General features: G+C 48.2%; 1 protein-coding gene across 1 annotated transcript; it reads left to right on the top strand.

Moving 5' to 3' along the window:
• LOC135829992 (ice-structuring glycoprotein-like) lies at positions 1 to 21,278 on the top strand. The gene is made up of 6 exons (XM_065342384.1): positions 1 to 235; positions 3,300 to 3,530; positions 6,054 to 6,929; positions 8,617 to 8,835; positions 19,110 to 19,271; positions 20,609 to 21,278. Exons 1-6 carry the CDS (start codon positions 35 to 37, stop codon positions 20,711 to 20,713), a joined length of 1,794 nt encoding a protein of 597 aa, XP_065198456.1. The 5' UTR covers positions 1 to 34; the 3' UTR covers positions 20,714 to 21,278.
• The last annotated feature ends 1,501 nt before the right edge of the window (positions 21,279 to 22,779 follow it).

The following is a 22,779-nucleotide window of genomic DNA, read 5'->3' as shown; positions in this document are numbered from 1 at the left end:
GAAAGCAGTGGCTGGTAACCACAGCCAACACAGTATGATGCACTTCTCGCCCTACATGGCCGACAACAGACACCAGCCCGCATCCAGAGGAAACTCCTCAGAACAACAGTGCAGCGCCGCGGTGGTGGACCTGGGCTCGGTAATGGACTCCGAGAATAAGCAATCTCCCCAGCACCAGCAGCTGTCACGCAGTGCCAACTCTCAGCAAATGGATGATTCCCTTAATTCCGCACTGGTATGGTTAAGCGAGCTCTTTTGGGTTGAAGGGCAGTATATCGTCGTCCATCTAGCATGGGAACTGAGTACTTAGCACATCATCTCGGCGAAGTTAAGCCTAAAATTAATTTTTCTCCAATTGTACCATATTTCCACGATTATAAGTCGCACCTTTTTACTCTAAAATTCAGGGTAAAAAGGGGGTGCGACTTACAATCAAGCATGACTTTCTACTGAAGTGAATATATCGCAACAATATTGCACAAACCTGAAAATGGGGGTGCGACTTACAATCGAGTGCTTCTTATAATCGGGGAAATACGGTAGTCTTCGAGTGCTGAGTCGAATGGTCTTGGTCCAAGGAAGCTGAGACGCTCCCTTCCTCCTTTATTCACGAATCACAATCAAACTCGCCGCTTCCACATAAACTGGGTGACTGCGCCCTACTAGACGAGGATTTGTATGCAAAATGTCACTAAAGGCACCATTTCGTTCTTATAAAGGCCCGGATGACTGCAAATTGGCCCCTATCGTTCTTATAAAGGCAAGGACGACTGCAAAATGGCCCCTATGTTAGTCTTTTGAACGCTGAATCGACTGGTTTTGGTGCGAGAAGGCTGCGTTGAAGCATTTGGCCCATATTCCCAATAGAACATGGTGGAATAAGTAGTCACCTGGTCACGCCAGTCACCTGGTCACCATGCCAGTCACCTGGTCACCATGCCAGGCTACAACTTTCACACCAAGGTTCAACTCAATCCCTTCAATTGTTCGACTAGAGTGGCAGGAAAGCGCCGAAACAGGTGGTAAGTTGTATCCTGCAGGCAAAGTGACCAGGTGACTGGTGCATGCATGAGCAGTTTATGCCTATAATTATAGACTGGAGATGGCTTAATAGTGGGACATTGAAAAATGAATTCAAGCACAGTCTCCAATAATAGCCCAGTCTCTAATAGTAGCGCAGGTAGAGCTGTCAGTGAAATTATAGGAACTACGGGCTCTTATCAGACATATCTTCTAAGTCGTCTCCTTGTGAGACGGCACCATTCATTGCCTGTTTGGTTGAACGACTATAAATAAATGCACAACAACAACATACTTCAAATGGTGAACGGTACTATTCCGCCAATAAAATGTAAAGAACTCTTCCTCTCCTCTCCTCCATGCGCTCTCACAGCCGACTCACTGCTACCCTCGGTAGCCATTACAAACACCAACAGCCATACAAGGAAGGGTTGCAGGTAGATACTGAAATACCTCCTGACAGCTGTTTTGCCTTCATAAGGCTCATCAGTGAAGGTGATATTGAATAGGATGATATCAGGTAGAGATGGTCAGATTTATGCTACAAAACATTGGCGATTACGGGCAAAGAGTGAGAATGAGAAGTTACAATTCTCGAGCAACACAGTGCCAGGGGTTCCAAGAAAATGGCAGGTGAGAAATCCAATCACAAGCTGCTAACATTAATTTTCTAACGGCTAGGTGATAGTTTAAGAATTTTGGCGAGCCACCGAACAAAGTGAAAGAAAGTCATGAAGAGTAGAGTACTAAGCGCTGCACACTTAGTACTGCACGCTTGCACTGCACGCTTAGTACTCTACTCTTCATGACTTTCTTTCACTTTGTTTGGTGGTTCGCCAAAATTCTTAAACTATCGCCTAGCCGTTAGAAAATTAATGTTAGCAGCTTGTGATTGGATTTCTCACCTGCCATTTTCTTGGAACCCCTGGCACTGTGTTGCTGGAGAATTGTAATATCTCATTCTCACACTTTGCCCGTAATCTTGCGCCCATGTTTTGTAGTATAAATCTGACCATCTCCACCTGATATCATCCTCTCTCTCTCTTTCTCTGTGTGTGTGTGTCTCTCTCTCTGTCTCTCTCTGTCTCTCTCTCTGTCTCTCTCTGTCTCTCTCCCTCCCTCCCTCTCTTTCTTTCTCTGCTATTGACGCGCCTGGTTGTGATGAAGCCGAGACCCAAGGTCGGCAGAGCATCCCAGACCACGCCACCACCCCCCCCCTTATTCATGGCTCACACATGGCGGGTTTACATGGCTCTAGTAAAAAAATCCTATTCAATATCACCTTCTCTGATGAGCCTTATGAAGGCGAAACAGCTGTCAGGAGGAATTTCAGTATCTACCTGCAACCCTTCCTTGTATGGCTGTTGGTGTGTGTAATGGCTACCGATGGTAGCAGTGAGTCGGCTGTGAGAGCGCATGGAGGATAGGAGAGGAAGAGTTCTTTAACAACAGCATACGGTATTATTATTCTTCAGTCACGAAAATCAATTGTGGCTACAAATTATTGGATTTTACTTTTTTTTCAATTTCAACAGATAAAATTGCGTTGGGTCTTTTTGCATGCAAGTCATGGGTTTGGTTCTCTTTGCCGCTCATGGAGGGTACAACTTCATATCGAGTGTTTTGGCCACAGGGACATGGGCCGAGGGCCGTACTAACGAGGTTATGCATTTTTAAGTTTACGTGAGCTGTACCAGTTTTACACTGTAAAGGCCATGCATCGTCAGCGGAATTCGGATTTCCAAATATTAATTTTACGAGTTGGGTTTGTGAATAATAGTAAAAAAATCAAACTAATCAGTGAAATAGCCCAACGACCGTATTCTGTTAGACAAGTTGAGCTCGCTGATTACTTCGTCTTGCACGGTCCAACGCTTGATGTTATGTAAGGTCTAATATATGATTGTGTCCGTGTGATATGATGTGTGGCGCGTAGCGTATGTGCTGAATGAAGCGTTGTACGCTGTCAAGCAATGACAATGTGATTTCATCTACTGTTTTTAGAGTGATTGTTAAAGTTAATGAGTGTCGTGCAGACGCAATGTTTGGTTGGTCCGGCAGTGTCAGTGATAAACGATTTCTCAACGGTGGTATTGTCTTGGTCTTTGGCATGTGTCCATGGCATGTGTCTACTATATATGGAATGTGTCTACTATATATGGCATGTGTCTACTATATATGCCCCCAACCCCACCCCTTCTCATTTTACCCAGCCATTAGTCCGCTGCATAAAAATGATTTCAACATTTGTTTCTTCTGTTGAATATTTGTCGTTGCAGGCAATTGGGAGGTATTCACTTGGGCATGGCAAAGGAGATAGCGAACTGTACACCGAAGAGTTAAGAGAGGATGGGACCGAGCCTGGACAAGCTGATCCGTGGGAAACCCTGGGTGAAATCTCTGAGCAGCAACCACAGCCGATCAAACGTTGGAAATCTATGCCAACTATTGCTGCCAAGATCAAGTCAGCTGGAGCTGCGTCTCCCAAATGCTGTGACGATGAAGGGCATGTAGGTTTTCTGCTCCGTGTTTTCCTTGTGTTCTTAGCCTGGTACGTTTTAGCCTTGCCAACTACACCAATTCTCTTTCTACTTACCAACTTAGTTACGGGTTACATCTTGAGAAAAGAGCTCTCTGATAATGCTGCCCATGCCTGGAGACCCGCAGACATACACAGATGAATGGGTCGGCATGTGCTATAGCCAGGAGACGTACACAGATAAATGGGTCGGCATGTGCCATAGCCAGAAGCAATAAAACCAGGTGTCTGGTCCATCTTCAAAACATGAAGACAAAACATCACTAACGTCGCTGAACCTGAGGAAAAAAGCAGGGAAGAGATGTTGCGCTGATTCCGGAGATGAAGCAACACGGGCTGCCAGCGTTAGCACACCAAGCCTTGTGTGGAACTACTGTGATAAGTGAGCCACCAAACATTCCATGAGGGCAGTTCAAAACCGGTCCGGTGATCAGAGAAAACTAATGCGAAAGTTAATTTTTTGTTTCCGTTAGGCACCGTCAGGGGTTACCGATTGTTTTTTCGAAACGAAAGGTTTTAGTATTTTTCAACCGCCAAGCACACACCCACCCACCCTTTCTGCAGGTAAAAACGCAGTCCAACAAAATATTGATCTCAATTGTCGGCACCCAGAAGTAACTGGGTATTCTCCACGTACATTCAATAATAATTTTTTTTGAAATTATTTTCAAAACGAAAACTTCTAAAACCCACCCACCCCAAACGAAAAAAAATCGTTTTGAAAATACTATTGGTGACCTTGGTAACCTTGGACGGCCCCTAAGGGTTGAAACGAACCCCAATAGAGGTGAATGAAACATTCTGACGAACTTAACGCTTCGCTTGACAAACTCACAGACTATAAAATCCGACAAGTGTCTACACAAGCACTCTATCAAATTCGTAAAACAACCAAGAATTGGACAATCTATAATCACTTTCTTTTTTGAATAGCAGTGTTGCCAACCACCCGTATTTGTCCGTATTTTTACGGAAAAACGAAGTTTTGTCCGCAGTACGGATTTCAATCGAATATCCCGCAAACGATCATGTATATGAATGATTGCTAATACCTTCGTAACTCCATCGTTTCTTGCGCCAATTCAATAATCGAAGGGTCTACGTGGTAGCAGCAACTCCAAGCTATCCAATGCAACAATCGCTGAAGCGTTACGATGTCGGATTCCAGAGATATTGTGCGCCGTATTCAGGTATTCTTGAAAAGTTACCTCGGCAAAATCAAATTTTTGATCGATCTCTTCGCCATTTGTGGGGAAAATCTCTTTTTGCGTGCTCTTTGAGCGCTGGCGACAGAGCACTTCATAATGATGTAGCCGGCTGAAGTTTTAATCGCCTCGAAAAAAATTGAGCGTTCTGCGATGAAAGAGAGTGGAATGGTGTTGAATTTGCTTGCGTATTAGGCTTGGAGACGACTTCGCTGTGTTACCACGCCTGATTAGTGACGGCTTCATCATGGAGCTTGGCATCCTGGCGTTGCTCCTGCCAAGAGCTTTCCAACAAGCCCTAGATTGTGAAAATCAAGCAAAGTAGACCAAAGTTATGACCTGGTGAAGTTGATATTGTACTGAATTCGTAGGCTTCACAAGTGAACTCTGTGGCTTGAAAAGTTGTACAGTATCGTCTTTTTGTTCCAAATTACACTAAATCAGTCAAAATGTTGACCTGAAAAACGAGTACGGAAAGCCCTGCAAAATTCTGCAAAATGGCACTGGGCAGTACGCATGGGGGCAGAGGGCACTTGGTAACACTGGAATAGCTGCTGTTACCTGTAATAGGGATGTGCATGTGACAGAGGGTGACAGAGGGTGACGGAGGGTGACAGAGGGTGACAGAGGGTGACGGAGGGTGGCTGGCTGAGCTTTGCATAGTGTACATGTACATTGTGATCTCCAATACATACATGCGACTGCATGTACATACCGTATTATCTCTAATATAAGCACGGTCATTTATTTTTTCAATGTACCTCCGCCCCGTGCTATTATTGGAGACGTTCCTTTATTGGAGACTGTTCCATTATTATTTCAACCTCATTCCAGAGGTATGTTGCCATGCCAAATTCATGTATGACACACACGTTTCAGGGTTTTTTTCGCCGGTACAGATAATGAATTTACACAGTGTGCTTATAATGGAGACTGAGCACTTTATTTTTTGAATGCCGCCCCAAGGTGTTCTATTATTGGAGACGTGCTATTATTGGAGACTGTGCTTATATTAGAGATATGCAGCGACGAACGTTCGACACCTTGAAGTAGCGAATCGAATTGTCTTCAACTCCCACTTAGAGCGAACCCCTAGTCGAACGTTCTAAAATTCGTTTCACCCCTAGTTTCCATCTAACTTCAAGCTGGTATCCTAGCGAATGTCTATGTATTGATGGTGCAGGCTGGGTGCTCATTTTTGTTCTTGTTTTTGGTGTTGTTGTCGCTGGTGTCGCTTCATTTTTTCTGTTCTATTCTTGGTGCCGACTTCCTGTCATATGTGAAAATAGGCTTATGTCAACAACTGGCCCTCCATGTACAACTTGCTCAGCCGAGAAAACAACAGCAACAAACTTGTCGCAGAGTGCTATAGAACACTGGATTGGGATGTGCCAAGGACATGTACTGGCTTCAACCCACTATCTGCAACAGCACCGGTACAACCCTATGCTGTAGACACAGCCACAGCAACATCAGCAGCAACACCATCAGCAGCAACACCAGCAGCAACACCAGCAGCAACATCAGCAGCAACACCAGCAGCAACATCAGCAGCGTCAACATCATCAACACCAGCAGCAACGGCAGCAACAGCATCAACACCAGCAGCAATGGCAGCAGCAACAGCATCAACACCAGCAGCAACGGCAGCAGCAGCATCAACACCAGCAGCGACGGCAGCAACAGCATCAACACCAGCAGCACCGGCAGCAACAGCATCAACACCAGCAGCAACGGCAGCGTCAACAGTATCAACACCAGCAGCAACGGCAGCAATAGCAACAGCAGCAACAACAGAGAAAGCATCAGTGGGTAATTCAGGGCGGCCGCAAAACCCGCCCCAACCCACTGATCCATCATCGAAGCAGATTTGTTTAGCAGAAGACAAGACGGCAGCGCCCGCAAAACATGATTCAACAGCTCCCGCACCAAATGCGCACACCTCATCATCATCACCATCACCGCCGGCACTGCCACCACCATTGTCCTCTGCAACGTCTGCGTTATCCGCAATAGGTATGGCAACCAGATTACCACGGAAACGCCCAGCACCAGCACCGCCCACGCAACACTCACCAGCTGAAGGAGTGCTACAAACATTAGCAGACAACCCCACTCCGCTGTCTATACCTGTCATCGAAACAACACAGTACGGACAGTCTGCAGTAAGTGTTCAAAGAGAATGGGGACAGGGGGGGAGGGGGAGGGGAGGGGGGGGGGAGGCAGAAGAGTTGATGCTGCTATACAAATAAACCTTCCTTTACCTCTATTTTCTGCAATCTGCTGTTAAAACATTATTGAAGATATGCAGCACAAAGGAAGAAACTTTCGATTTCTTTCCCGCAGAAAAGCTGATTTATACTTTCTCCAGCAGCTCATCTCTAATAATTGTCCGTCATATTGTACTCTGAGGCGCCCGGTGTTGACTCGCGGGATAGAGTGCCAAGCTGAAGCGAATCCGAACTTTTCTTGGAAGTCCAACGCCGATGGCTGACGTTTCCATCTACCAGTGCCACTGTCATACAGTTTACCTACGTCTGAATAATCTATGTCTTGCTCGACATTTTCGGTTTCACTCACACAGGCAAATGCAGCAGAAGGGCTTGGATCTGGAGCGAAAAAAGCGCTTGGCAGGAGGGGACGAGTCACAAGAATTAGACCCAGTACTACTATCGTCAGGTGCATTCACAGGTTCCTCTGATTCTTTCCTGCCTGATTTTGTCCAGCAGGAGGAGAGTGTAGACTGTTTTTGGAGGACATCCTCTTGGAAAACAGTCATGAACAAGTGCCACTAGAAAATCCTCGATAGATGATTTCCAAAATCAATAATTATTTTCCCCACCTGACTCAGTCCCCGCATATCGCGCAACACTAACAGTTCTCGAGATTCATACATGTACCGTATACACATAGTAACACCTGGCACGCGGCGCGCAGTGCAGTGCAGTGGTGCATGCATGCACCGCGAACAAACTCAAAGCTGCTGAAGTCGATTTTACCCACCCAGGGAGTTGTAAGATACGACTCCCTGATTTCGCCCTGGCAACCATGACTGGCGAAAAGGGGGGGGGGGTTCCGGGCACCCAGGAACCCATACGGGGCACGCGCCTATTCAGTGCGGATCTATATTATGTACACCATTACGGTCCTTTATATATCTATATACGTGCAGTGAATTTGACGTGCACTCTAAAACCTTTCCGGTTTTGAGCCACCTCTGATTTGAAGCGAAAAATGGGGCAACTTGGAGGCAACGGGCCAACACAAAGGAGTGGCTCAGTTCGATTGACTCTGGCCTCAGAGCAAATTTCAACATGTTTCCTTCCACAAACATATTTCGAGTGAACAATCCATGCTGATGATCGGTTTGGGTCTATACAAATTTCGCTGTCAAGCCGTTCCGGTATCGAACCGTCGCCTCTACCAAGCTACATAGCTAGTGGACCGCTCTGGTCTTGGCCGACTGGTCGATAGCATGGGGCGCGCAAGTTGCATGGGTTAGTGGTCACACCTGAACTATGCTCGAACAAATTAGGGGTGTTAGTACGAACCTCCCGACCCCCCCCCCCCCCTGTATCCGTCCCTTGTGTGTGTGTGCGCGCTATCGCCGTCGCCAGGACTTGACTCGCCACGCCCGATTCTGCTCGTGACTTGAACACTGTTGGTCCTTTCGGGACCTGCTATCATCTCCAGATGGACATATTGTATTGTGTGTGTGCGTGTGTGTGTGTGTGTGTGTGCGTGCGCGTATGATACCTGTGTATATTTGTGTGTCTGTGTATGTATGCATGACATCTATGCACATTTATCTGTGTGTGGCTGTATGCATGATAACTATGCGGATAACTGCAGTATGAATGCCTGTATCGAGGAGATGAATTCACCTTCAGCAATTCTGTGGCCTATGACACATTTCGAATCAGTTCCAACGCCACAGAAGCATCGCAAGTCGATGGAAGCTTACATCCCTGGTCAGATGGGGCCATTTCTCCATCGGTATCTGAGAGCGGTGCATCTGATAATCTCGTATTTCCCGCAACACCATCCTGTGTACAACTCCCCGTGGTACCGGTAAGTGCTTGGATCAATAACGCAATTACAATGCGGGATTGGATGATATCCGATTCCGTTTTCATGTTAATTACAATGCGGGAACAAAGGCGATGAGGATACAAAACCTGTAGAGTAGAGATAGATGAATGCACGGTCATAAGTAGATGCTTTACCAACAGCCAGAAACGGACAAAAGCAGTTTTCCATTACATGTATTTTGTTTTTGCAGCGCCCTTCTAGTCTGATTGAGCACCCCTCTTTGCGAAGGTGGCACCCGCCCAGTCATTTGTCGATTTCTGTGGTTTTTCAAGCCATTCAACGAAAAACGCAGTCCGTTGTTTCATCTAGACAGGGTCCGCACAGCCCTTGAAAACCCTAAAAAATACCTAAAAAATTCCCAGTAAAGAATATACTGAAAAAACCCGTAAATCTTGTTAAAATACCTGGTTTGTCCTGAAATATCCTTGAAATTCAGTATTTTGGCGGCATCAGTGTACCCTGTGCATGTACTGTGTGTATGGCAAGAATGCCACTGTGTTTGTGTTACCAAGCATGCCACTGTGTGTGTGTTACCAAGCATGCCACTGTGTTTGTGTTACCAAGCATGCCACTGTGTTTGTGTTACCAAGCATGCCACTGTGTTTGTGTTACCAAGCATGCCACTGTGTGTGTGTTACCAAGCATGCCACTGTGTGTGTGTTACCAAGCATGCCACTGTGTTTGTGTTACCAAGCATGCCACTGTGTTTGTGTTACCAAGCATGCCACTGTGTTTGTGTTACCAAGCATGCCACTGTGTGTGTGTTACCAAGCATGCCACTGTGTTTGTGTTACCAAGCATGCCACTGTGTTTGTGTTACCAAGCATGCCACTGTGTGTGTGTTACCAAGCATGCCACTGTGTTTGTGTTACCAAGCATGCCACTGTGTTTGTGTTACCAAGCATGCCACTGTGTGTGTGTTACCAAGCATGCCACTTTGTGTGTGTTACCAAGCATGCCACTGTGTGTGTGTTACCAAGCATGCCACTGTGTTTGTGTTACCAAGCATGCCACTGTGTTTGTGTTACCAAGCATGCCACTGTGTGTGTGTTACCAAGCATGCCACTGTGTGTGTGTTACCAAGCATGCCACTGTGTGTGTGTTACCAAGCATGCCACTGTGTGTGTGTTACCAAGCATGCCACTGTGTGTGTGTGTATGGCAAGCATGCCACTGTGTGTGTGTTACCAAGCATGCCACTGTGTGTGTGTCTATGGCAAGCATGCCACTGTGATCGACTGTTGTGTAGATCTACTTCAAATACTTGACACGTGCGACTCGTACACAAGTGCACGCGAAGCAAAGAATCACTAGAGAGGTTCTGCTGTACGTGAAACGTAGAGAAATCACGTAGAGAGCAGGAGTCTGGGTTAGAGTCTACGGCTTCGCGTGTTTTGGCTCCAGATTTCTACGCGGAGATGAGGTTCTCTACGTTGTGGCACACGCAGAGAAAATGCGTACGGATTTGCTGGGTATCGATCAACTGCATGCAGAAAACTGCCAAATATGGAAGGGGAAATTCCCAGTACACATTCCACGTGACTTCTCTACGTGAAACGTAGAGCAGAACAGGATTTCTTTACGTCACGGGAACGCGAAGAGAGTTCGCGTGATTCTTCGCGTCGCGTTCCCAAAACGTAGAGCAGAACATCCCTACTGCGCGGCTTTCTCGGCTGGATCTTGCCGTTCGCGCCTGCACTCTAGTTCTGTAGCTACATACATGCTACAGTACTAGCGGGAAGTACGGCGGTGGTCCTGTGTCGACGGGTCGAAACTACACACTTTTGAATTTTTCGAGTAACTACTTTAGTTGCTCGCGCTCTTCAAGTGGTAAGTAGTTTTAGTCTAGCCTCTACTGGCTCTTCTTTTTGTAGTTCACCGCAGATTGAGTAGTTCGCTGGTACATGGTGTGGTTTTTCTCGTAACTCGCCGTGCGTCGGAGCAGTTGTGGCGGAGATGCCTCCGAAGGGAAAATGTCATTTTCGTGACGCTTGGCTATCAACACCGGAGTTTCGCAAGTGGCTAGTAGCTATTCCCAGCGATGAATTCAGAGCACAATGCTCACTCTGCAGGTCAGATTTTGATGTTTCAGGCGGCGGTATCTCCTCAGTCAAGAGTCACGCGAAGGGGAAAAAGCATTGTGAAGCTGTGGAGCGGAGTACTCCAGCTTTGACAGTGAATCGTTTTTTCGTTCCGTCGTCGACAGCTAGCAGCAGCGCCAGTGCCAGCAGCAGCGCCAGTGCCAGCAGCAGCGCCAGTGCCAGCAGCAGCGCCAGTGCCAGCAGCAGCGCCAGTGCCAGCAGCAGCGCCAGTGCCAGCAGCAGCGCCAGTGCCAGCAGCAGTGCCAGTGCCAGCAGCAGCGCCAGTGCCAGCAGCAGCGCCAGTGCCAGCAGCAGCGCCAGTGCCAGCAGCAGCGCCAGTGCCAGCAGCAGCGCCAGTGCCAGCAGCAGCGCTAGTGCCAGCAGCAGCGCCAGTGCCAGCAGCAGCGCCAGTGCCAGCAGCAGCGCCAGTGCCAGCACGGCGCCAGTGCCAGCAGCAGCGCCAGTGCCAGCAGCAGCGCCAGTGCCAGCAGCAGCGCCAGTGCCAGCAGCAGCGCTAGTGCCAGCAGCAGCGCCAGTGCCAGCAGCAGCGCCAGTGCCAGCAGCAGCGCTAGTGCCAGCAGCAGCGCCAGTGCCAGCAGCAGCGCCAGTGCCAGCAGCAGCGCCAGTGCCAGCACGGCGCCAGTGCCAGCAGCAGCGCCAGTGCCAGCAGCAGCGCCAGTGCCAGCAGCAGCGCCAGTGCCAGCAGCAGCGCCAGTGCCAGCAGCAGCGCTAGTGCCAGCAGCAGCGCCAGTGCCAGCAGCAGCGCCAGTGCCAGCAGCAGCGCCAGTGCCAGCAGCAGCGCCAGTGCCAGCAGCAGCGCCAGTGCCAGCACGGCGCCAGTGCCAGCAGCAGCGCCAGTGCCAGCAGCAGTGCTAGTGCCAGCAGCAGCGCCAGTGCCAGCAGCAGCGCCAGTGCCAGCAGCAGCGCCAGTGCCAGCAGCAGCGCCAGTGCCAGCAGCAGCGCCAGTGCCAGCAGCAGTGCTAGTGCCAGCAGCAGCGCCAGTGCCAACAGCAGCGCCAGTGCTAGCAGCAGCGCCAGTGCCAGCAGCAGCGCCAGTGCCAGCAGCAGCGCCAGTGCCAGCAGCAGCGCCAGTGCCAGCAGCAGTGCTAGTGCCAGCAGCAGCGCCAGTGCCAGCAGCAGCGCCAGTGCCAGCAGCAGTGCTAGTGCCAGCAGCAGCGCCAGTGCCAGCAGCAGCGCCAGTGCCAGCAGCAGCGCCAGTGCCAGCAGCAGCGCCAGTGCCAGCAGCAGCGCCAGTGCCAGCAGCAGCGCCAGTGCCAGCAGCAGCGCCAGTGCCAGCAGCAGTGCTAGTGCCAGCAGCAGCGCCAGTGCCAGCAGCAGCGCCAGTGCCAGCAGCAGCGCCAGTGCCAGCAGCAGTGCTAGTGCCAGCAGCAGCGCCAGTGCCAGCAGCAGCGCCAGTGCCAGCACGGCGCCAGTGCCAGCAGCAGTGCTAGTGCCAGCAGCAGCGCCAGTGCCAGCAGCAGCGCCAGTGCCAGCAGCAGCGCCAGTGCCAGCAGCAGTGCCAGTGCCAGCAGCAGCGCCAGTGCCAGCAGCAGCGCCAGTGCCAGCAGCAGCGCCAGTGCCAGCAGCAGCGCCAGTGCCAGCAGCAGTGCCAGTGCCAGCAGCAGCGCCAGTGCCAGCAGCAGCGCCAGTGCCAGTGCCAGCAGCAGTGCCAGTGCCAGCAGCAGCGCCAGTGCCAGTGCCAGCAGCAGCGCCAGTGCCAGCAGCAGTGCCAGTGCCAGTGCCAGCAGCAGCGCCAGTGCCAGCAGCAGCGCCAGTGCCAGCAGCAGCGCCAGTGCCAGCAGCAGCGCCAGTGCCAGTGCCAGCAGCAGCGCCAGTGCCAGCAGCAGCGCCAGTGCCAGCAGCAGCGCCAGTGCCAGCAGCAGTGCTAGTGCCAGCAGCAGCGCCAGTGCCAGCAGCAGCGCCAGTGCCAGCAGCAGCAGCAGTACTAGTACTACAGGTAGACTCCCTCTAATTCAAATACGGTATAATTCGAACATTGGGCGTAATTCGAACTTTATCGTCGTACCGATCTTCTGCAAGTCACTTCAAGTCAAAATCGAATGCATAATTCGAAGTACGAAAAGTGCGCCGGTTGGATAATTCGAACCCAGTCTTCGTACAGAAGAGCTGTTTACAGTACATTGGCTATGTCCTTTGAACGCTTATTTCGAAGTGAGATTGAGTTGCTATCCTTGTAATTCGAAGTTCATTCTTTTCTCCTTCTCAAGCCAAGAGTAGCTCAAAAATCGATTGATGGTCCGCTGCAGGATCGACTATAGCGTTCAAGAAACCCACCTTCTCTCGAAATTTGATTCAAGCCCGTGCGAGGCAAATTGCAAAGGTTTGATTGAAGACGACTCAGTCTTCCAGGTGGCTGACTCTCTTCGCGGATCTCGATAGCCTTTCTTACTGCGCCAGCTCGTGCGCGGAGATGTTGGCGCACAACAACACAATTGTCGTAAATATTGTCTATGCCTTTGCTCCACTTCCGTTCTTCAGAACGACGTGCTGCTGTCCAACGGCCTTTCATGACGCGGATTAGGCAGCGCAGTTCTTTTCCGTTGAAATTGTTTCAGGAAAGCTGCAGTGACTAACAACTTCTTCACTAGAAGATGAAGATAATGTCACTGATGATTTTGTGTCAATCCAGTGTTTTGATGATCCGTTGTACATGACCCGTACCTATGTTTCGTTGACGCAAATAAAAATGTGCAAAACTATATTCAGCATGCGATTTCAAGCATTTTGACATACATATCAGTGCATGGGGCTGCATTTGGATAATTAGAAGTTCTGGATAATTCGAAGTTAGGGCAAATGGCAATTTGAGGTTCGAATTAAAGGGAGTCTACCTGTAGTGCTAGCCCAGCGCCAGCACACAGTGATCTGGTGAGTTCACACAACGCTACCCCAACACCAGCACACAGTGATCTGGTGAGTTCACACAACGCTACCCCAACACCAGCACACAGTGATCTGGTGAGTTCACACAACGCTACCCCAACACTATCATCACGTATCACTCGTATGGACTGCTTGCAAGCAGAAGTATTGTGGGCACTCAAAGTGTGTACTTCGCACTATTCGTATAGTTCAAGTAGCAACGTTGGCCCTCTGGTGAGCAGGATGTTCCCAGACAGTGAAATTGCAGCCAAATTCTCTTGTGGTGAGCGCAAATGCGGCTATCTGTGTACTTATGGCCTTGGTACGTACTTCCAAGACCTGCTGCAGAAGAAAGTGAACAAGGCGGAGTCATTCGTGGTGCTATTCGACGAGAGCCACAACTTCAAGACGAAAACGAAACAGATGGACGTTCACGTACGTCTTTGGAGTTCCGGTGTGGATTGCGCCTCTGTAGCAACTCGCTACCATACATCAGTGTACCTGGGACACTCAACAGCCGACGATCTGCTTGACCATTTCCATGCCGCAACCGATCAACTCGGCCTCAGCAAACTGGTCCAGGTGTCCATGGATGGACCAGCGGTAAATTGGAAATTTCACCGATTGCTGAAGGAAGAGCTCCAGCGCACAAACAATAAATCTATCGTTGACATCGGCAGCTGTGGCCTACACATTGTGCACAGAGCTTTCCAGGATGGTGCAAGAAAGTCTGGCTGGGGTGTGGTAGCGCTGTTGAAGGCTCTCTACTATTGCTTCCGGCACAGCCCTGCAAGACGGGAGGACTTCACAAGAGGCACAGAGTCCATTGTCTTTCCTCTGAAATTTTGCCAGCACCGATGGGTGGAAAATCTGCCTGTAGCAGAGAGGGCGGTGAGCGTGTCCTGGTTTTCGTTGCTCGTGTCGAGGACAAAACCCTGAAGGTCCCGGGTTGTGACTCATACGACGTAATTCGAAGATGGTCCAAGGATCCGGCTGTTCTTGTCAAGGTGAAATGCTTTGCTTCGATTGCTAGGGAGGTGCAGCCATTCCTTGTCAAGTTCCTGACTGACTACCCGATGGTGCCATTCCTGCATAGTGCCCTGGAGTCCATGCTACGTAGCCTCCTGAGCCGCATTGTGAAGCAGGATACCCTCAGTGCCAGCTCTTCCACGGTTCGCCCGATGGCCATCGATGTCACTGATGAGTCAGTTCTTCTGCCAGTGACCAAGGTGAACATGGGATTTGCTGCACAGGAGCATGCACGGCACCTCATCAGTGGCAAGAAGATCAGCCAGCTCCAGTGCCGCGACCTGAGAGCCCAGTGCAGGGACTTTGTTGTTGCACTGGTAGTGAAGCTAAAGGAAAAGTCGCCACTCTCCTTTCCACTGGTTCGTTCTGCCTCCTGCCTTGATCCACGAAAGATGGCTGTGTCTTCTGGGAAGGAAGAGTGCATGAAGCTGATGAAGCCTGTTTGTGCTGCTTTTAATGAAGCAGGAAGAGTCGAAGGCGAAGAATTTGGTTGTGAAGACATCCTGAAAGAGTACAGCGACTTCCTCTCCTCCGTCATCCCTCTGAAGAGGTCTGCATATGCTGCATTCGATCCGACCTCAGCAGATGCACGCATCGACCACCTGCTTTGGACCGACATGGCCAGCAACCCCAGGTATGCGAAGCTATGGAAGCTTGTTCGTGACCTCCTGCTACTCTCTCATGGGCAGGCTACTGTCGAGAGAGGTTTCAGCGTGAACGGCCAGGTGGAGGCTGACAATCTGTCAGAAGCTGGGTTTGTTGCACGGTGCTCAATCTGCGACCACGTTGCTGCAGTTGGTGGCATTGGGCATGTTGATGTCTCATCACCTGCTATCCTCCTGGCTGCCAGCTCTGCACGTCAGGTATACCAGCGGCACCTGGACAACCAGCGCAGAGAGGAACAGGACACTGCTCAGTCCAGGAAGCGGAAGGCTGCGGAGGAGGAGGTTGGCGCGTGCAGAAAGAAAAAGAAGCAACTGGAAGACACCATCTCATCGCTCTCTTTATCTGCAGATGAGTTCTCGGAGAAAGCGGAGCAGACCAGCGACCTTACTTGGGTGTCCAAGTCCAACAGCATGCGTCGTACGATGAAAACGAAGGCTGCTGAGCTGCTTCTGTTGTGTCTGAATTGGACAGCCTTGTTAATGCTCAAAGGAACTGAGCTAGCATTGTCTTTTAGTGTTTTTAGTGTTTTCTCTCTTTACTGTGGCTCTCCCACCAATTGCCTTTTCATTCTTTTTCATTTCTTAGTCTAATTTTATTTATATCTTCATGGTCTTCTTATAATATTTTGTAATTATGGTCATCACGCTGTGACTCTCTTTTAATGCTCTTGATGCTCAGTCACATGTACTCTGCCTGTAATAAAATCGCTCCCTAGGTCTTTAGTGTGTATTTTCCGCCGTAACGTTACGTGCTGTTCATATTTTAATAGTTGCGGTGCGGTTGTTTGCTGTACGGTTGGTCGCTTGAAAAGTCCTTAAATCTTGTTTTTTTTGTGCCCCGAAATATTCTTGAACTTCTAATGTATGTCTGTGTGCGGACCCTGCAAGAGGGTTCATAAAGGCACATTTGCCTGGTGTGAAGTCCGGGGTTCGACGCGTACATGGAATTTTGCATGGCCAAAAAATGTTTGAAAATGCAAAATGGGATACGGGGCAACGGTTTTCCACGTCTCCCCCCCCCCCCCTACTGTTCAGGTTGATCGTAACTCTGAGTTTCATGGCGCTAGGCAACAACAGACAACTGTTGTTTGATGACTGCCTCGCGGCACGAAACTCAAAGTTATAAGCAACCTGAACCGGTCCTTCGCTGAGTCTGTTTGCTTGTTGGTTTGTTTAGCTTTATTTTACGTCGTCTGCTTTATATGGAGTCCAGATAGACATAATATGATTCCAGATACGCAATGCTCACTTCCAGATATCCATTGGGATTGCACGTATACATGTACTTGTAAACGTGACATCATCCTCTACTCGTCGCTAGGTCCATTCTCTGCAGCATGTTATTCCAAACAAGCCAAGCATTATACTGTCCACATCACCTGTGTGTTGACAGTAGAGGCTCCCCACTAGGTACTGTCTCCACTAGCTACTGTCTTCACTAGCTACTGTCTTCACTAGGCACTGTCTCCACTAGCTACTGTCTCCACTAGCTACTGTCTCCACTAGCTACTGTCTCCACAAGGTACTATCTCCACTAGCTACTGTCTCCATTAGCTACTGTCTTCACTAGGTACTGTCCCCACTAGCTACTGTCTCCACTAGCTACTGGGAATATGCCATGTCTAGTATCACTAGCTACTGGGAATTCCCCATGTCTAGGGGTATCACTAGCTACTGCGATTTTTAGCGCAAGCATAGAAGTACAGATTTTAGCATCTCGTGTTGAATGAAGTTGGTGTTACCTGCGGGGGTAAATATTGATGTTTCACTGGGACGAGACTGCAATCCGGAGCTCATGAGGAGTATGTTTTAACTCTTCACTCCTTAAAACCAGGGAGAGCGCATTGCTCACTGTTGAACAGACAGTGCTTCATTGCTGTCTCACACTTCTTCCTGTGAGCTAGGCGTGAGTACGCCAATGACATTTGTGGTCAGGGCTACTGGCCCAAAAACCTCCACTTTTACAAACTCTCAATGGCTTTCCGATTTACGAATGTGTGGGGGGGGGGGTCAGTACAACCTTGATCTTAGTCAGACTTTATGCAGAGAACATAAAGGTAATACTTGGGAGGTTGTGGATGAAGTGGACGATTCGCAAACATGCTGCACAGTAGTGGAGAGACTTTTCTTGTCAGGTTCAGGTAGGAGGGCTTTGGTTAACCCTTTGTCCTTTTGCCCAAAATGTATGTGAGGGGTACCTGCTTCAAGAAATCCACTCACCATTCCCAAGCAGCTGATGATTTGTATGTACACTTTATGTTTTCCTGAAAGCTTATGATAATTGTGAACTAAAAGTGCAGTTTGGGTTGAATTCCTCAGATAGGCGTGGCTAAACAAGAGTATCAAAAATGATTTTTTGGCAAAAATCGGCAAAATTCGAAGTTCAAATTCTTTCCTATGTATAATAATGTGCAATTTGTACAAGTATGACCTGGAGTAGCACCTCTGGCATGTTGGGCAAACACGGAGCTTTAGCCAGAGGAGTGCCAGTGGCGACATGCTCGGCATTGCGGCCCCGTGCGGCTACTCTCCTCGCTCTGCGCGGCTGTCGACCATGAGTTTGACGGCGCGCAGGTGACGGAAATCTGGACCTCTCTGGGATCGGACTACGCTCCCGCTCCACGTGCTGCGGCATTCTAGCTGACCCTGCTGCTCCACGATGGGTAAGACACGGCGGTGGTACACTCTCTTCACCACGCGAGTGCTGTTCTGCCGATCCTGCGCTCAAATCGGAGCGGTCGACATGTCCGACAGTTGGGTCGACGGTTACGACATCATAATCCGCGTCGTCATCTAAATCAGAATCAACACCTTCTACTAAGGCTTCGTCCAGTTCGTTCTCTTCATCAGAGGACATAGGATTGTCGCTTGGGTCACTCCAGCTATCCTCAAACAAGCGCTTCATCTGCATCAAGCGACCTGCGTGCTGCCATGTCGGAAGTCACGGCGCAAGCAAACTTCGACTTTGATTTCCTGAAATTTTTCAAATGGCAACTAGCCCCAGCGACCCGTGTATCATCCTCTACATACCATAGGCTGTGTGCACGTGAATTTTCATGTGGATCGGGTGATCCGCGTAGCTTCCAGGTCGCTTTGAACATGCATGGGTTGAACTGTACACAGGTGTACGGTTCAAGTATGGGCGAAAGGACAAAGGGTTAAAAAAAAACCTCATTTATCTTCATACTTCACTAGCCAACCAGTCGTGATTTTTTTCTCTTTTTCCTTTTTTTTTCTACAAAAACCACATATCTCCAGACACTGGGGTGGATAATGCAGTGTGGTGGTGGGGCCCATTAAGCTCAGCCGACCAGAGGTCTGCTTATCCCAGCATGTGTGCACTAGCATGCGTGCTTGTCAGCGAAGTTATGAAAACACAAATTATCTTGTTTTAGCAGGCAGAACATAGGCTTTTTTCAATTAGTTAAAGCTATTATTAATTTTTATGTGTGATGTGCACCTTCCAAGTGTTGAGTTTCGGAGAGAAAAGAGCAGTACGTGGCATGTGGTCTCTAATTTCCTAATACTTTGAAATTCTCCGTGATGTCCAAATTTGAAATTGCAAGATGTGTTCGTGTTTGCTATTTTTGTTGCAGTACCAAATCACGAACAGAACCACATTGAGCAGTGCGCTTGTTGAGGTTGTCTATGATGATATTGATGCGCTGCACGATTGCAATGGATCACAACTACATTGCCATCACCCCAACAGTGCTATGTTAGACAGCAGTGTGCAAGAGGATGCTCTGCACAACAAGGTATTCCTCTAACTGGTTAAGGACAGGGTGAAGGGCATCATCTTGCATACCGATTACGAACTTTTTCCTTCGATCCCTCCCGTTAGTTATTTTCCCTTACTAAGTTTTCCTACTGTTTGTATCAGAACTGGCACTTCTTGGTATTCCCTATTCCAGGTATGCATCACCAGGGGTAACGTTTCTCCAAATCGGCCAGCCGAAAAATTCGCCAAAAGCGAGACCTGCATGTATCGAAAAGTCACTAAGCTTTTCGCCGATTTTGGAGCGTTCTGTTGAGAATCGCCGAAAATGTACCAAATATTTTTGCAATGTGCATTTACGAACGAATGATGTTGCTGCAAGCATGACCGCTCAAACGCTCTGCTTCAGTACTCAGTACTCAGTACTCAGTACTTGCTCTACTTCAGTACTCAGTACTTGCACTGGTAGTACTAGTGTGTTAAGGTCATGTGACTCGTGTCCTTTCACCTCCTCTCAAGCAAACATTAGCCGTAGGAAGATTGTTACTAGTACAATCCACAAATCGGCCGGCGGAAAAATTCGCCGAAAACGAGAATTATCAAAAAATCGCTAAGCTTTTCGCCGATTTCGGAGTGTTCCTTTGAGAATCGCAAAAATCTACCAACCTTCCAATATCTCACCAATTTTGAAGCCAAAATGCCAACAATTCTCTTAGCCGATTTTCCAATGTATTCCAATTTTGCAGCCGATTTTTGTACAATCATCTGATTTTGAGGCCGAATCTGATGTGTTTTTGAGCCGAGCGAAAAGGAGAAAAAAGGGCCGATTTGGAGAAGGCCGATTTGGAGAAAGCCTAATCAGGGGAATCCCCTAATCCAGGTGTGGATCACCAGGAAATCCCCCGATCCAGGCATGCACCGGCAAGGAATCTCTTTGACTGCTGCCAGGGCTCTAAGGACCAGCGAAAACATATCATTTTTACAGAGGACACACCATAGGTACAAGTCTGTACATCGGGCGTATATTCTCCAAATCTACCGAAGCAGAGAGAACTATGAGTTGAAGCACCAGCCTCCACAAGGCTGGAGACAAGTTTCGAAACTAAGGGAATTTGTGCCAACGTCTCAAAGGGGGAAATCCCTCTTTTAAGGATTATAATCAACAATTGTCTTCTTGCATCTGAGCTTTGCATATCCTCAAATATTCCCAGACGGGGGGGGGGGGGAGAGAGAGCGAGAGAATGAGAGGAGAGAGAGAGAGAGAGAGAGAGAGAGAGAGAGAGAGAGAGAGAGAGAGAGTGCACATTCATAGCCTCAGCTGATGACTTTACTAACCACACTAGGCAAACAGCTTTTTTTCCTGCTCCTGTTTTCCAGCTCTCCCAAAGCCCACCAAGTCCCGTTACAATGTTCCAATCAACCTATACTGATCTGACTTCACACAGAACACTCTACAATACCATTACACCTGGAATGTGTTGAAGAACCTCTATGAAATTCATCCTTAAGAGTGGCCAGCATGACATCACATTCTTCCACGCCGGTATCCTGGACAAACTCAAGCATATTACCAGCCGGTTGTAATCACTCACTATCAGCCTGGCTTAAATGACATCATTTACTATCAGTCTGGGCTCAATGACATTATTCACCTAGATTCTGGCTCAATGACATTATTCACTCAATGGCCCAATGACATAATTCACCTCGAGCATAGCTCTATCACATTTTTTCACCGAAATCCAGGGTGATGACACCATACACTTAGAGTCTCATTTGATGAAGCCAGTCACTGAAAATCCTGCTTGATCACATCATTCACTTAGTGCAAAGTAGGGAGAGTAACATGCACATTGCAGCTGACTAAACATGTTTTGAATTCATTCCATTCTGAAACCATTACTGCAACAAGCGCCACCGCAGATGCAAGAACGATTTTTTTAAACCAGTCAGATTTTTTGACAGAATGATGTCTGTTATTCACATCATAAGACATGAATAGCACATGCGGCATTCTCTTTGCTCTTCCATCTTTAACCAAACACCATCTTTAACCAAACACTAGCATTATGATTGTAATCCATACTGGACTATTTGTGCAAATACATGCACGTGCGTGCACACACACACACACACACATACACACACATACACACACACACACACACACACATACACACACACACACATTTTCTATATGCACACGGACAAAAGTAATAAAAACTTGATCTGTGAACATGTTTTTGCCACGTTTGAGACCGGTTCAGTAATGTTCCGGTGGCTCAGCAATGTAGGAGAATACATTGGAATTCTTATTGAAACACTAAAGGGTTTTAAAACACACTTGTTTGCTGTCGTCTCTATAAAACTCTTACTTGCTCACTCAAATTTGTTTAGGAGACTGAAGAGGTTGGGGAGCCTTTGGCGATACTTGGAGTGGGGGTGTGTTGCTCCCTCCTCTTCTTCACATTGTTGTCCCATTGGTTGGAGGCAAAAACGTCGTGAATGACACTGACTCGCGCTGCTAACTGGTGTTCACGAGGTGTTTGTCGCCCTGGAAACAGAGCGTCTCTGCAAGTTTGTATCCCTGGTGACGGTGTGGTCTGGAGAGCACTTTAGTTCCCATGTTTTCTGTTCATCTGTGTCTCCTTTCATCTGTGTCTCCTTTCATCTGTGCCTCCTTTCATCTGTGTCTCCTTTCATCTGTGTCTCCTTTCATCTGTGTCTCCTTTCATCTGTGTCTCCTTTCATCTGTGTCTCCTTTCATCTGTGTCTCCTTTCATCTGTGTCTCTTTTCATCTGTGTCTCCTTTCCAAGTTTTCCATTTCTGGGTTCCTTGGACCTCATTCGCTTCCTTGTCATTGGACATGTTCAGTCCGTTCGGTTTGCGAATTCAAATTGACACCACCAAAAAACCAAAAAAAAACACTTGAAAATATCGCCATTCCGGCAACAGGCTCTCAGCTGAACCAAATAGATAAATAAATAACTTTGCCAATATTTCGCCCATTGGGCAGCATCAGGGCATTGAGGAAGGGGAGGCAAAAACACAAAATATAAAGACTAATAATGCAGGCAGATGAATGTCCTTGAACTAACACATCGTGGTGACACAATTGGCAAGGCCAGCAAACTAAACAATCATCACTTGTTAGGTGACCTAAACAGAACGAAAGAAGTGAAAACTCACACATACATGTACACACAGACACAATTTGGCATGAAGGCAAGAAAACTAACACTAACACTAAAGTTTACAATCATCACCTGTAAGGTGACCTAAACAGGAGAAAGAAGATAAGACTATCACAGCATGTAGAAGAACACTTTCAAGTGTGGGAATGCTAAAGGCGATCTATTATATATCACAAGTGTATATGCAAAGTATGTGTATGTGCTGTGTCAGGTGGTAAACAAAACAAAAACACAACCACTATAATAAGGTTATTAGAGAGGTTCCGGGATACGATTTTCCGTGCCAAAATCCGTATGGGCGCTACGGATTTTTTCCAGGCGTGCTCCATACGATTTTTCGGCACGGAGAATCC

Source organism: Sycon ciliatum, chromosome 13, assembly GCF_964019385.1.
Source record: "Sycon ciliatum chromosome 13, ocSycCili1.1, whole genome shotgun sequence".
Taxonomy (NCBI): Eukaryota; Metazoa; Porifera; class Calcarea; order Leucosolenida; family Sycettidae; genus Sycon; species Sycon ciliatum.
Note: the sequence above shows the minus strand (reverse complement) of the source record. Positions and strands in the feature narration are given on the sequence as shown.